Source organism: Onychostoma macrolepis, chromosome 16 (assembly GCF_012432095.1).
Source record: "Onychostoma macrolepis isolate SWU-2019 chromosome 16, ASM1243209v1, whole genome shotgun sequence".
NCBI lineage: Eukaryota > Metazoa > Chordata > Actinopteri > Cypriniformes > Cyprinidae > Onychostoma > Onychostoma macrolepis.
In genome coordinates, this window is record NC_081170.1 from 7,755,113 (window position 1) to 7,771,232 (window position 16,120).

Sequence of the window (16,120 nt, forward strand, 5' to 3'; positions counted from 1 at the left end):
GTCAGACTCAGACTTCCTGAGTTGATTTAGCCCTGCTTGAGCCAAGACACCTCATTCGTTTTTTAGTCCTTAATGAGCCTAATCTGGGATACGTCTATTACCCCTCCTCCTTCTCGTCCGAACACTTATCCTCTACAGTCCGTGTTCCCTGCACACACCGCCTGATCCCAAGCCTGTCCCCAACCGGCTCCGGTCATGGCCCAGGTCAGGGCAAAAAAAGGTTGAGAAGGGGCCATTTAGACGGCAGGGTGGAGGAGTGCAGCGAGCCGGCGCTGCATTTGAACTTAACCTCCATGTGCCCCAAGACGGACGTGGCAATTAGCACCAGGGCTCAGCATCAAAAAGAACAGCGCAGCATGAAGCTTGTCTAATTAGTCATATGAACGGAGGCACTGGCTCGGACACTGCATGCCTGTCAGCCCGGGCTGGCTTGGAAAGGGCTTGCCTTTGCCTGAAAGCCAAGGGGGAATATGGGGGCACTTCTCACGGGTGAAAACTGGAAAAGCTTCTCTGCTTTCTTTGAACCAGCCTGATGCAACAGGACTTACTTTGCTGCCCTAGAATTTTAAGGTCATTACTAACCATGGCAACTTAGTACAGCTGAGCGAATGTTTTACTTTTCCTGTTGAGGCCTCTGAATGGAGGATGATTGTTGTATTTCACGCCTCTGGATTAATCCCGAATATAATTAATCCACTTAATATTGGCCCAACAGGAATTTTAATACTGACAATATAATTTACACTTCATGAGATAATACAAAGAGAATAAAGATAATGTGCATTTGCATGAATGGAAACATTTATTTTGTTGCTGCTATTTCTTTATGGGCATAAAGCAAAGCTTTAATTTTTAAACACCAACAAAATGAATACAAAATCTGAAATAATCTGACAGCATAAATGGTCAAGTGGGTTTAACAATTATTCACAAATCTAATTTAAATATTTTTAGTAGCCTAATTTATCTGGTATATTTTTAGCCTATTTGTATATGCATTCTTGACTAAATAATATCGAATTATTCAAATAATTATATTTCAGTATTTTAACAATAAACAACATGCATTTCCCATGTCTGATGATCATGCTAATAAACAATTGTTTTCGTTATTTTCACTCAAAAACATTATTTACATTGAAAAACATTGATATAGGCCTTACTAAATAAAATGTTTAAATCAAATATTTAAGACGTTGTAATGACTTATAATGTTGGGAACACTGTCATACTGATCCACAAAACCCACGTGTGGGCAATATGATTTGGCCTACATATGGCATAAATAGGATGGAATTCATGCATTTTTAGATGGATTGATTCCATAATAATTATCAACATTGTTTACGCGCAGCACAGTTAGCTTTCCAAAGTCACTTTCTTAGTTTGGCTCACCAGCGTTAGCCTATATCTCACGTCCGATGCACAGAAAATATTAAAATAGTCGTCTGTTGAATGTCAACCTTGTTTTCGGACATAATTCAGCAATCCCCGAAATGCGTCCGTCTAATATGTGATTTAAACTGTTCCTGTTTATTGGTTCCTACTATTTTCGCCAGTATGAAATAGACTCTTGACCAGTGTTGCCAGATGTCGCAAGAAAACAACCAAATTGGTCTATAAAGAAAAAAAAAAGCAAGTTGGATGATCACTATCATTAGGCCTATTTTGAAAAAACAAACAAAAAAACATTAAAAAGCATGCTTTGCACAAAGGTTGCACATGACATAAATTAAACAATGCTAAATTGTTAATTGCATTACAATGTTTTATTTCAATAATCATATCCTCTAAACAAAAAAAAAGTTGCACACATATGGTACTGTGTATAAATCATATGCCAATAAATGCACAGAATAGAGAGGACGGGGAAATTAATAAAGGCATTAATATACTGTCCTTGAACAGCAGGTGGGGAGATCTGGCAACTGTGATTAGTGGTTGGTCACATTTTTGCCAAGCACTAGCGAAGTCGTGACTGTGTGTGTAGTCCAAAGTCGCTTACAACAAGCGGACATGGCAACACTGCACCTGTCGGGCACGTTTCGGGGGTTTGCTGTATCTTTAAAAGTCGCCATGGGCCGGCTGGCACATCGGCCCCGAAAGTGTGAATAATATTCAGTAAGGAGTTACGCTAAGTGGGAAAGCTTTTAGCACATTATCCGCTTGCAATTGCACAGTAATCTAATTTTTTCCAGCCAAGGTCCCTTATAATATATCTGCAGCATTGGATTTGCATTTGAGTGTCGCCTTAATGGGTTTAAACGCTGTAGATCTGGGGCTCTTGCGTCTCTCCAGAGAGAGTGACATTGAGGATGAGGTGATTCCTCAAGCGGAAAATACACAAGAGTCAGCGCTTTTAGGATATAGTATATTTATATACAGACTCTCGCGCGGCACGAGCACGCGCAGGAAGTATATAGACTACAAAAGCAAAGATTAATAGTGTTTCAACAGAGAATAATCAAAAACAGATTGCCTACCTTTATTGTGTGTTCATATATATGAAATATGTATACCAAAAAATAAGCATTTAAGCGTTGTAGCCTACTGTTAAGTCTCAGCTGACCAGTTGAACCCAGGTTAGACATAACGCGACAGACCAGTGCTTATTTGTGAAAAAAAAAACAAAAAAAACGTGTTAGTTCAAATCTGCAGTAATGATTTCACCAAGCTTGATCGGCATAAGCTTACTAAGTGTTTGACTTGACAAAGGGCCTGTGTCTCAATTTTGGCATCAAGGGAGAGCGGTGGCTTGAGGTGGCGTCTAGACAGGATTTGTTCTTATCAAAAGTTCAAAAGGATAACGCAGAGGAAAAAAAAAAAAAACTGAGAACCGTAACTGTTACTAATTAGATCATAACAATAATAATAGATTAATAATAACAACAACAATAGTAATTATGATTATTATTATTTAATTATAGAATAATAGGCTAGAATTGTATTAAACCTGTTTATATTTTTTTAGTAGTATGTTTTTTTTTTTTTTTTTTACTTTTGTTGTGACTTTTCTTTTCTAATTTTTCAATTACTAATGAGTCAAATTAGTAGCGTAAATCTAGCTATTTCCTGATTTTTTTTTCGCTTAGCCTATTTGTAAGGGTTCTACACAGGACGACGTCCTTTAAAACAAGCGGCAAAATCAGAAAACTGATAAATAGCCTATGTTGTTTTTGCTTTCCAACATTATGTGTATGGCAGCATAACTAGTTTAAAACTCTTAGAATAAAATGAAAAACTTTTTTTTTTAATATTCTTATTATGAAAACGTCTGCACCTGTGTTTTTGTCGGAGAAAAAGTGTTCTGAATAATGGATTATATCATAGCATAAAAAACATACTCCCTAAAAAAATAATATAATACATACAAACAAATACAATTAGTTTAATTCTGGGTGATAAAACATTTAAGGAAGTAATGTAGCATTCCTTTACAAGATGTGGACATTTAAGTTTTCATGCATGATGGAAGCTTATATACATAACCAGCGTTTTAGTGTAGACAGATGTGACGTGTTAAACACTGATTTTAGGAAACTGGGTTTATTTAGCATTTTGACGGCTCTCTAAGGTCTGCGCAGCGCCCAGCATGGATGAACTCATGAATATTAATAATGTCGTTCTGACGTCGCTTGAGGAGGCCAGTCACAAACGTAATAAACATTGATAAGCCACGCCTCTATCAAAAATCTATTCGTTATGATTCGCCAGCGCACTGACGCCCGCTCACTAGCGTCACACTTTTGACAAATCAGAAAGGTTAACGTCACGAGCATAAATTAATATTCATGAGCCAAGCCGTCACCGTAGTAGGGTTTGTAAATACACTGAGTGGAGGTGTGTTGAAGAGCCAATGATCTAGAAGCGACACAACGATTGGTCGTGGCTGTGTACGACGGAGGGGCTAGTGAAATTAAGGAGACTGCAAGTTACAATGAAAACCTTGCTTTGCAAGAGAACTAGAGGGTGACTGGAGCGAGACACACAATGTCCCAACCGATTTGGAAGTAGCACACGCATCAGCCTGTAGCCTGCAATCTTCTTAGTCCTGACTTAAATAACATCTTGCAATTTAAAGTCGTTTCGGGACTTACTCTGGACATTCGTGCTGTTGAGAATAGTTTTGAGCACTCGCACCATGGAGTACACCTCTTCCCCAAAGCCTCAGCTCTCTTCTAGGGCGAATGCTTTCTCCATAGCCGCACTCATGTCAAGTGGGAAATCCAAGGAGAAGGAGTCGGAGGAAAATACCATCAAGCCGCTGGGTAAGAGCAGATCTGACTCTTTTACGAGTTTTGATTGCAGAAGTGGTTTTGTGTTTTGCAACAGTGACATGAGTTTGCATGTGAGGAGTACTTTGACATCAGCGTCAAACTACAGCAGTTTTACATAAAAGAAAATAGCCTAGTATAAAATAACTGAGTATTGAAATAGCCTAATTGCACTGTTTTCAGTGGGTTATGCAATTGCGTGTGCTTTTGAGGTGGTAAAAATGTGAATATTCTAAGGAACTGGTAAAACTGTGACCTGTCAATATGATGAGTAATACTATTAAGCTTTTTTTTTTTTTAATATACAGAATGAAAAATATTAGATCAAAAAGTGAGATTTTGTGTTTGGCCAATTTGTGTTGTTTTGTTCAAATGTGTACGCTTTCCTGGCAAATCAAAATGAATAGATTTAATTTTGTATAGGTAGCCTAAACCCACAAACGACAAACCATCTCGTACGCCCAACAGTTTATTTACAATATAAAAATAGAAATGAAGTCTAAATTGACTAGCAGTAACTATTAAATGAAAACAAAAAAAACAACAACAATAATAATAGCTGGTTTTGGAATATTCCTGGCGCTTCTATGTAGTTTGCAATTTTAAATTTCAGGCAAAATGAATAATAAGCATCAATATTTAAGCACGTACATACTATTTATTTTAGGCCATTATTAATTATAGCAATGTGAATTGTTTATACATATAATTAGGCTACATTATTTTTACATTTCGTATAGGCTCAAATATTATTATTATTAATAATAAAACTAAATATGCAATGTTAAAGCAAATTATGTAACCGTGTTATGCTGTTTTTGTATTTGATTGTGATATTTTATTAGAACCAAACCAAATCTTCATGCTTGTCCCAGACTTTAACATCTTTTGCAACACTAAATCTGCAATAAATGTGTGCACATATAATTCGTGATATTTTTTTAATTCTAGAACAATTCGTGGAGAAGTCGTCGTGTCATCCAAACCTCGCAGACCTGCCTTCGCTGGAAAGCCACGGTGACTTCAGCAGCAGCTGCAGCAGCGGCGGCGGCGGCGGCGTTCCGTTATGTACCGAGCCGCTTATTCCTACCAGCCCCGGCGTGCCCAGCGAGGAGATGGCCAAGATCTCCTGCAGCCTCGAGACGAAAGAACTGTGGGATAAGTTCCACGAACTCGGCACGGAAATGATTATCACAAAATCTGGAAGGTAAAAAATGATTTAATTACTTTTTAAACCAGCAAACGAATTTGTTTAGTAGCTATATTTAGTGGACGCATTTATCAGGACAGGCCTGTTGTCAGTATAGACACGGGTTCGAAAATGTTACCACATTTAAAATAGGCTAATTCAGCTAATTTGTTTTACACATTGAACCAACACATTCTCAAAAATCACGTTTACTCACGTAAATGCCATTTGTAAACATTATGTTGTTTCAACAGACGAATGTTTCCGACAATTCGTGTATCATTTTCCGGAGTGGATCCGGACGCCAAATATATCGTACTAATGGATATCGTTCCGGTGGACAATAAGAGATATCGATATGCCTATCATAGATCCTCGTGGCTTGTGGCGGGAAAGGCAGATCCACCTTTACCTGCTAGGTAAGAAGCTTGTTATATTACCTGTATATGCGTTGTTTTGCTATTTTGATAACTTAAAAAGTTGCTAAATCACCAACAAAGTGTGAACAGGCAGTGTAAATAAAAGGAATAAATCGTTTAAAACATTATTTTAGAATAGATAACCTACCAGCTGAAGCGGAAATTCGCTTTGAATGTAGCCTATACGTGTAATTCTAACATTTGAATTTCGCACGTTCTATTTTCTTTTTCTGTTTTGTTTTAAATAATAATTTACTTTTAGTTTTTTTTTAGATTCAAATCCAAATAAAATTTTGTGAAATGTAGGCTAATTATAAGGATAAAATGTAATAAAAATCGAATAATGCACGTAGGCTTTATCCAAACGGATCGACAGCATGCATTTTTTCTGTTATTATATTACAGGTTGTACGTGCATCCAGATTCGCCTTTTACAGGAGAACAGCTATTGAAACAAATGGTTTCTTTCGAAAAAGTGAAGCTTACAAACAACGAACTGGATCAGCACGGACACGTAAGCTCAAAGCTTTATTTTTTAATCTGTGCTATATTGCGGCTTTATATTTTATTTTGTGTATGTCAGTGTGTAGCCTACTAATTATAGATAATTGTTTAATAAAAATAAAAATAGTAGCCTAGGCTATCTGTAAAGATGTAAACATAAGTGGATTTACAGAAAATATATTTTGCCTGTAAAGACCCATTCTTTCATTTATGTTTTTAAAAAATGTGATGATGACTATTCAACTAGCCTATGATATTTTTAATAGCCTATTTGGAAATACAACACAGTATATTTAAAGTAAATGTAGACTGATGATAAAGCATAATAGTGGTTTCTATATTGTGTCACGATAAAAAAAGAGATAATAATATAATAATAATAATATTTCAGTGATTAATGAAATGCATAATGCATAATACACTCTGCAAAGGCCTGGGTTTTTTTATTTGTGGTTTTCCTGCATCACATAAATTCAATTTTTCTTATATTCCTGACCAATTTCTTCAACAGATCATCCTGAACTCCATGCACAAGTACCAACCACGAGTTCATATCATCAAGAAGAAAGATCACACAGCGTCACTTCTTAATCTAAAGTCTGAGGAGTTTCGTACATTTGTCTTCACTGAGACAGTTTTCACTGCGGTCACTGCTTACCAGAACCAGCTGGTTAGTACAAATCAACCAGTTTCCTAATTCCTTTGTAAGGCAGCTGGAAAAGCCAGTATATGTTTATTGTCAAAATGTATTTTTTGAGAATATATTTCTCCCACTGGCTATTTTTATGAATTTGTTACGCTGTAAATTATAGTACTATTTTGAATTTTAAAAAAATTACTGAGTATATTTTGGCAACAGTTTAAAATTGATTTGATTTTAGCAGAACAGTTCACTGGGAGACATCAGTCATTTCATTTGGATTCATGTTTAATTTAATGCTCATGATATCATGTGGGAGAAGAAAAGAGCTGCTGGATTAATTTAGGCGTTTCCTGTTTTTGCTGCAGATAACCAAACTGAAGATTGACAGCAACCCTTTTGCCAAAGGCTTCAGAGACTCCTCCAGACTCACGGATATTGAGAGGTATGAGGAATTCTGCTGCTAGCCGTGTGTTGATTTCTGACCCGTGTTCAGTGCAGTGAGTGATTGCTGAGGGAGGAGCAGCTGCTCTGGGCAGTGAAGCACGTGTGTGGCGGGGAACGTTCAGCCAAACTCATTAACAAGTGCACAAGTGGCTTTTCATTAGAGTCTCATTAGACCTAGACGTGTGAGGGCGGGTTGGTTCAATGAAAGCTGGAAAAAAAACATTAACTTACAAGAGTGGTTCATGTGGTCAATTAATAAATAAATAATAATAATTATTAATTATAACAATATCATCATAACAAAAAGGTAATATATATATCTAATATTGCCATTTAATATTTGTTTAGGTCAGATAGAAATAGCTTCTAAAGGTAACATTTGTAGCTTATCACTTTTTATATTACATTTACTAATTTATATATATATATATTTATGTATGAATTCTGCCAACCTGTGAATGTGTTATATGAATACCATATATTTTAATTAAGTCGATTTTAACATATATAAATGAAAACACACTTGAAAAGTGTCAATATCTTTCTGACCCAAGTTTCACAAACAAAACAACCAATTGATAATGTTACAAATGCTGGAAATGACCGATTTTGGCAATGTGCTCTCAAATTACACAACACAGCCTAATATAAGATTTTGAGCAGATAAAAATAACTACTAAAAGTAATAGTTGCAGGTTCTTTCTTTTTATTGTACGTTCATTTATTTTTTTATATTTATGAATAATGCACTTTTTGCCCACTAGTGAATGTGTGTTATATTATATGATCTCTAAATGCCATATTTGTCAATGTTAAACACACACACACACACACACACACATATATATTAGTGCTGTCAAACAATTAATCGCATCCAAAATAAAAGTTTTTGTTTACATTATATATGTATGTGTACTGTGTATATTTATGTATATATAAATACACACACATACAGTATATATTTTGAAAATATTTACGTTTATACATTTATATATTCATATTCTTATATTTTATTTTATATATAAATATATTTAATATATAAACACAACATATTTTTCTTAAATATATACATGCATGTGTTTTTTATTTATATATACATAATAAATATACACAGTATACACACATATTATGTAAACATAAACTTTTATTTTGGATGCGATTAATCATGATTAATCGTTTGATAGCATTAATATATATATACAGTCATGGCCAAAAATATTGGCACCCTTGGTAAATATGATCAAAGAAGGCTGTGAAAATTAATCTGCATTGTTAATCCTTTTGATCTTTTATTTAAAAAATTCACAAAAATCTAACCTTTCATTGGATAATAAGAATTTAAAATGGGGGGAAATATCATTATGAAATAAATGTTTTTCTCTCATACACATTGGCCACAATTAACGGCACACTTTTATTCAATACTTTTTGAAAACTCCATTTGCCAGTTTAACAGCTCTAAATTTTCTCCTATAACGCCTGATGAGGTTAGAAAACACCTGACAAGAGATCAGAGACCATTCCTTCATCCAGAATCACTCCAGACCCTTTAGATTCCCAGCTTCATGTTGGTGCTTCTCTTCAGTTCACCCACTCATTTTCTGTAGGGTTCAGGTCAGAGGACTGGAATGGCCAGCAGAAGCTTGGTTTTGTGCTCAGTGACCCATTTTTGTGGTGTTTTTGAAGTTTGTGTTTGGATTATTGTACGGTTGGAAGATCCAAACATGGCCCATTATAAGATTTCTAACAGAGTCAGTCACTTATTGATTTTTTATCTGTTGGTATTTGACGCCATGTGTCTAAACAAGATGTCCAGGACCTCCAGCAGAAATATAGGCTGTTTGACAATTTTTTTTTAAAGGTTTTCTGACCCTGAGACTCAACTATTTTCTGCAATTCTCCAGCTGTGGTCTTTGGAGAGTCTTTAGCCACTCAAACTCTCCTTCTCACCGTGCATTAGGACGATATAGACACACGTCCTCTTCCAGGCTGTTTCGTAACATTTTATGTTGATGATTTTATGCTCTAGCTCTTTTCTTAAAGCCACTTCACTAATTTGTGAAGTTCAATTATCTTTTGCTGCACATCAGAAATATATTCTTTGGTTTTTCTCATTGTGATGGATGATTAAGGGAATTTGGGCTTTGTTTTCCCTCCTATTTATATTTCTGTGAAACAGGAAGCCATGGCTGGATAATTTCATTTTCATAATCATGCTGGTGTGCTCAAAATTGTGAATATGAATGGGAATATACTTCAGAGATATTTTACTCATAAGAGTTTCTAGGGGTGCCAATAATTGTGTCCAATGTGTATTTGAGAAAAACATTTATTTCATAATGATATTTCCCCCCATTTTAAATTCTTATTATCCAATGAAAGTTAGATTTTTGTGAATTTTTTAAATAAAAGATCAAAAGATTTTTTGTTAAATGCAGATTAATTTTCACAGCCTTCTTTGATCATAATTACCAAGGGTGCCGATATTTTTGGCCATGATATATATACTGAAAATGCACAAGAAAAATGGTCAGTGTGACTCACCTTTCTGACTCAAGATTCATGAGAAAAATGACTGAATGACCCAAAAATAAATTTATAAAGCTAGAAATGCTGGAAATGACCGATTTTGGCAATGTGCTCTCAGATTAGCATTCCAGTTAAACATTTGCCAGCTAGTTCCATTTCAGACCCCAACAAAAGAACAACCGAAAGTCAATGACTGCCAAAAATACCACACAAAAATGCATCCTGCTCTCTCTCTTTCTCTGTCTCTCTATTTCTTTTTCTCTTTGGAAGGGCTGTGAATTAGATCTGATCAATTGATCTTCAGGGAGCTGCAGAAATCGCATTAGTCTGGAGTCGGGCACTGCACTAAAACACAGCGTAATTCAATTGGGCCCCGTGACTGATTGAAAACAGCCACCCAAGTTGTAGGGCTGCGAGGCCCCTCTCCTCGGGAGCGCATCACAGATAAAAACACACATATTTGTATTGCGCTGCTGACAGATATTGCACTTTCCTAACCTAATTGGGAGGCTAATGTGGACGCATGGCTCTTGTGATGCAGACCATCTCAGCCTGTCTGAGGAGTCTAATCTAACAGGAGCTAATGCACTTACTGCAAGGCCAGCAGACACACTTCTCTCTACGCACTTGCTGTGTGTTAACATATTTTTATGCGCTTGTTGTTTAAGCTAGCATGAACTGTCTGATTCATTGAACACAAAGCTGCAGAGAGACACTTTGGATGTGTTAATTAATTAGCATATTCACACATTCATGTATGGTTTAAAAAGTTAGAATAGTAAATAAAAGTTATAAAGTTCCTCACTTTGTTACCTGAAATAAAATAAAATGTAAACTTTTTCAGCTAGTTAGTTTCCAATTAATTTCTCATTTTACTTTAGTTTACCTTGATGTTCTAAAAGAAATAACTAAAGCTAAACCTTTTTTAAATCTTAAATAAAATAGATAAAAAATAAAAATGACCCAGACCCGTTTTTACCCAGAAATCAAAATTGTGGCATCATTTACTCACCCTCATGTCATTTAAAACAATGTTGTTTTGAATCCCTCTGGCTATCATTTCATGGACAAGACCTGTTAAAATATTATTTTGTGTTTATTTTTTGGAGATTTGGATTCTCTTTAAATGGCATGATATTATGTGATGGCTTGAAAAATATTAGTTTAGTTTGTTAAAATGAAGTTTGCTTAGGATACATAACCAGATCAAATGATTTCATATAAGTGATTGTGGATATAGAGATATATTTTGGGGTATTGTCTTTTGATTTTGCTGTAGGGAAAGTGTTGAGAGTTTGATCCACAAGCACTCTTACGCCCGGTCGCCCATTCGGACTTATGCTGGTGATGAGGAAACCCTGGGTGAAGATGGGCACTCGGCGCACAGCAGAGGTAAGAAAATTATTCTGTAACTATTAAAATATTCTATTAAGCTTACTTTTAAAAACAGCAGCTGTAAATGCTAGAATTTCTACTTCAAAAATACAGTGACAATGTTTCCGGTATTATATGATGACTGTAACCTATAATCATATATTAAGTGAAGTTATATAATGTTAATATACAACTTTACTTAAACTTCGAAAATCTGCTTTGTAACTAGAAATGTACTGAAAACCACCATAATAATACAGGTGGTGAAATAGAAAGCCATAAGATTAATAAGAGTTCATCATATAGACGGTACACAAAAAGATGAAGAACCATCAGGGTAACACACATGAAAAAATAATGCAGTAAACATTAACTAAATAACATAAAATGTAACACAAAACACCCTACTGTACTTTACCGATAACAAAAACAAGAAGAAACAAAACTAGTTATATAAAATGCAGTCATATCTCATGTTTCACACAGTTTTCCAGTACAATTTTTGGTTACACTTTATTTGAAGGTGTCCTTGTTACAGTGTAATTATACATTTAAGTACAGTACTTACTATATGGTTAGGTTTAGGGTTTGGCTTAGGGTTACTTACATGTAATTATGCATAATTCATTGTTATTATAATAGTAATGACATGTAACGTGTAACAAGGACACCTTAAAATAAAGGGTTACCCAGTTTTTCACTATAAACTATGTATATTTCTTTTATATTTAACCATTTACACTCTTAAAAGTGAAGATTATTTATTGGCATCAGTGATTCCATGAAGAAATTTAGAGCCTTTCCGTTCCACTCAAGGTTCTTTGTAGCGGAAAAAGTATTTATTAAAATGTTCTTCACGCTAAGAAAAAATAGGCTACTTCTTTTAAGAATTGTTCACTAAGGTTCTTTGGGGAACCAGTAATGGTTATTCTGTGGAAAACCCCCCCTTTTGGAACCTTTATTTTTAAGAGTGTAAGCTACCAATTAACAGGTATTAATTGTAAAGTTTTTTTTCTGTTAAAGTTATTAACAATTTTTGCATTATGGTGTAAATATGCTCATTTTATGGCACAAATAATGCATTCAATTCTTTCCCTGTAGGTTCAGCATTCACTGCATCGGACAACCTCTCCCTCAGCTCCTGGGTCACCACCACGTCTGGCTTCTCCGGCTTTCAGCACCCTCAGTCTCTGTCTGCCATCGGAACCAGCACAGCGTCTCTGGCCAGTCCTCTTCCTCACCCCATCCAGGGCTCTCTACCCCCTTACAGTCGACTGGGCATGCCTCTCACCCCGTCCGCCCTGGCCGGCTCCATGCAGGGCAGCGGGCCGACCTTCCCCTCCTTCCACATGCCACGCTACCACCACTATTTCCAGCAGGGGCCCTACGCCGCCATCCAGGGACTGCGCCATTCTTCCACAGTCATGACCCCGTTCGTATGATTCCTGCCACTTCAGCCTGATAAGATTTCCCAATCACCGGCATGCGAAGACATACGGCACCCGTACACACATGCTTACACAAAAGGAAAAACCACATGTAAATAATATTGACTGACACAGCATTGACTAACGACCCGGACGTGCTGCTTCTCGCAGTTGTGCTGGAGAAAAAGTGAATGAAATGCCCAGCGGACGCGGATTCTTGTAAAACAGAACTTCAAGCATGAGTTTTTAGTGTTGATAAGAGACTCAGAAATTAGTCTTCATCTGCAAATGTGTTAATGCTACCTTTAAAGGGACAGTTCACCCAAAAATGAAAATTCTGTCATTATTTAATCACCCTCATGTCATTCCAAACCTGTATGACTTTCTATCTTCCGAAGAACATAAAAGAAGATATTTTGAAGAATGTTGATAACCAAACCGTTTAGATTCCCATTGACTTCCATTGTATTTCTGGTCCATACAATGAAAAGCAATGGGAACTGAAAGTGGTTACAAACATTCTTCAAAATATATATATATATATTTTGTGTGTTCTGGAAGTCAGTGGGAATCAACTTTCTTCAAAATATCTTTTTTTGCATTCCACAAAAGGATAGAAATTCATACAGGTTTGGAACAACATAAGAGTGTGTAAATGATGACAGAATGTAATTTTTAGGTAAACTGTTTCTTTACAGATTCATCTCATGCCTTTATCGCCACCCAGAGTCAGATGAGGGAGAAGGTAACTCACTGAATGTAACACTGGACTACTGCTGTTTCTCATTCCCCGTGATCCATCACCTCTTAATGATATGATACAGTATCTGTGGAGCTGCCAACCACTCAGCCCTCCTGTTCAAACTGTGGACACTAGAGGGCGCTGTGCTATTTGAAAACTGCAATACTGGATGGAAACAGCATACATGTGTACATGCTGGACAGCCTGGTTTTATCTTTCAGAAAAGTCATTTTATTGTATTTTATATTTAAAGAGACGAAATTTCATTTAAAGAAATGAAAATTCTGTCGTTTACTCATATTGATCTAACACTAAAAAGATATTTTGAAGAATGTTGGTAACCAAACAGTATCGGTTTCCTTTGAGTCCCGTTATATTTTTTTGTCCATACAATGGAATTTAAAGAGAACTTGAACTGTTTGGTTACTATTCTTCAATATGTGTGTTGGAACGGCATGAGGTAAACTATGACAAAACGTTAATTTCTGGGTAGACTGTCCCTAATAATTTGTTAATCTGTCCTCAGCGAGAAAAACTATAAATTAACATAATTTCATTAAAAGACACAATGAGGGTGAACTGCAATTGATATGAACCAGTGGACACGTGAGGCCATTTCTATAAGTCAGAAATCCAGAGTAAAATGGACAGATTTCTGTTTTGTAACTGGCTTATATTTCTTTCCAGTGCCACAAACTGAGCTTTATCCACTCGAGGCTGCTTGTCGACAGCCAGCTTGCAGGAAGTCTACACCTGTAAATAATGGGCTAACTTTTAAATAATCGGCTTGTCTTCCCCAGGGGAACTAGGGAAATTGGGTGATTTGTGGCTGAAGCGTTCCTATTTGTACAGTCACATTGACAACCATTCATCAACATCCTGTAACCAAATCACAGAGAAACAGCGCATGCTGTAATAGCCAGATGAAGAGGAACTGGTGTGTGTGTGTGTATGTGTGTGTGTAAGTGTGAGGAACTTAATGTTGCTGCGGTTTTTATTTATCCTTCAAATTTAAACAGAACAGACAAGCATAAATACACAAACAGAGCCACACAATGCTTTTCAGGGTTGAGGGTGTTTTATTCAGATTGAATGTGTTGTCTAAAGTAAAACTGATTAAAAAAAAAAAAAATATGTGCCCACCATTTCAAGCCTTTGATTTGTTATGAACAGACTGTACAAACAGTTATGTAGTTGCAATATATTAGCAAATGTTTTCTCTTTATTCCTTTTTTTTTTTTTTTTTGTTTGTTTGTTTGTTTGTTTGTGTGTATTTCTACGTTAGATGTATCCTACTCATAAGGAGATGTCTGACCATTTTTGTTTTGATGCCTTTTTTAAGTGCAATATATTTATTTCAGCTATGAAAAAAGATATGGCTAATGTAATATTTGAAGCAATGATAGATGTTATTTGTAAACAAAATGAAATATATATCACCCCAAAATAATGTTGTGAGAGTTTGATTTTTATGATTGCGTTGTTGTTAAATGCTACCAACACAATTATTGTATTAAATAGCTACAATATATACAGTACGGTCTTAAAAAATAAAGGTTCCTAATTGACGTCTAGTGTTCCATGAAGAACCTTTATAACATCCATGGAACCTTTCCATTCCACAAAAACGTTTTGTAGATTATTAAAACGTTCTTCGTGCTAACAAAAAAAAAAGGTTGTTTGGAACAATGGAACAGTTGACGGAAAGGTTCTTTGGGAAACCAAAAATGGATTTTCAATGGCATCACTGTGAAAACACCCCCTTTTGGAACCTTTATTTAAAAAAGTATAGGATATTTAAATTCCTCTAATTTTTCGTTTTATTTACAGAATAAAAGGTGTATTGAACTGACAGAGTCAAATAAAAAAAATAAAAATAAAAAAACAGTTTTGACTTGTTCATATAGTCTATGTGAGGAACATTCATTTAAGCATCAAATTATATGTATCTTTATATTGAAAAAGAAGAAAAAAACTAAAAACTACTTTCCTTTTTCATTTATTTTCTTTTTATTAAATATACTTTTTTGCTTTTACTATTTACAATAAAGTGAAAGCACTTAAAGGACCTGATGGGCAGCCAACATAAATATATGCAATTATTCAACACTCTTTTTATTCAACAGATTGTTTTAAAGATGACCGTTCTTCTGAAACACCTTAAATTCTCTTTTCAGTGAGAAGATTGTGTACATTTTAAACTAGTAATTCCACCATAGAGAAAGAAATGGCAAGTAACACTTTAAATTTATTTATTTTTTTAAGTAGAAAGACTGACATAGTATTTTCTTGTAAAATATATTCCAATAAACTTTATTTTATATTTACAACTTTAAAAAAAACAATAAAAAAAACAAACATGTTTTTTATACAGAGAACTATACTGCAGTTCACACTGAAATTTATTTATTTATTTTAAAAAGAACACAATTTGTACCGACCAAAAACCCAATTTTCTATCACTTCCGAATCTTTCTCCGGTCCATGTTTTTTAACAGTGCATTTATTGATTAGTTCAGATAAATGGATTTGCGAGCTAAATCCCCAGCAATTATCTGCCTGTTTCTGACTAATC

At 35.3% G+C, this 16,120-nt stretch overlaps 1 protein-coding gene across 2 annotated transcripts; it reads left to right on the forward strand.

Moving 5' to 3' along the window:
* The first annotated feature begins 3,899 nt into the window (after positions 1–3,899).
* On the forward strand, positions 3,900–14,836 carry tbx20 (T-box transcription factor 20). Of its 2 annotated transcripts, none has more exons than XM_058745752.1 (8): positions 3,900–4,268; positions 5,226–5,481; positions 5,718–5,882; positions 6,288–6,396; positions 6,898–7,056; positions 7,395–7,471; positions 11,282–11,394; positions 12,478–14,836. In XM_058745752.1, the coding sequence occupies exons 1-8, from the start codon at positions 4,142–4,144 to the stop codon at positions 12,816–12,818; spliced, it is 1,347 nt and encodes a 448-aa protein (XP_058601735.1). In that variant the 5' UTR covers positions 3,900–4,141; the 3' UTR covers positions 12,819–14,836. The 2 variants fall into 2 exon arrangements, with proteins under 2 accessions (XP_058601735.1, XP_058601734.1); XM_058745751.1 differs by having other exon boundaries at positions 3,901–4,268; positions 7,395–7,470; positions 11,278–11,394.
* Positions 14,837–16,120: the final 1,284 nt, after the last annotated feature.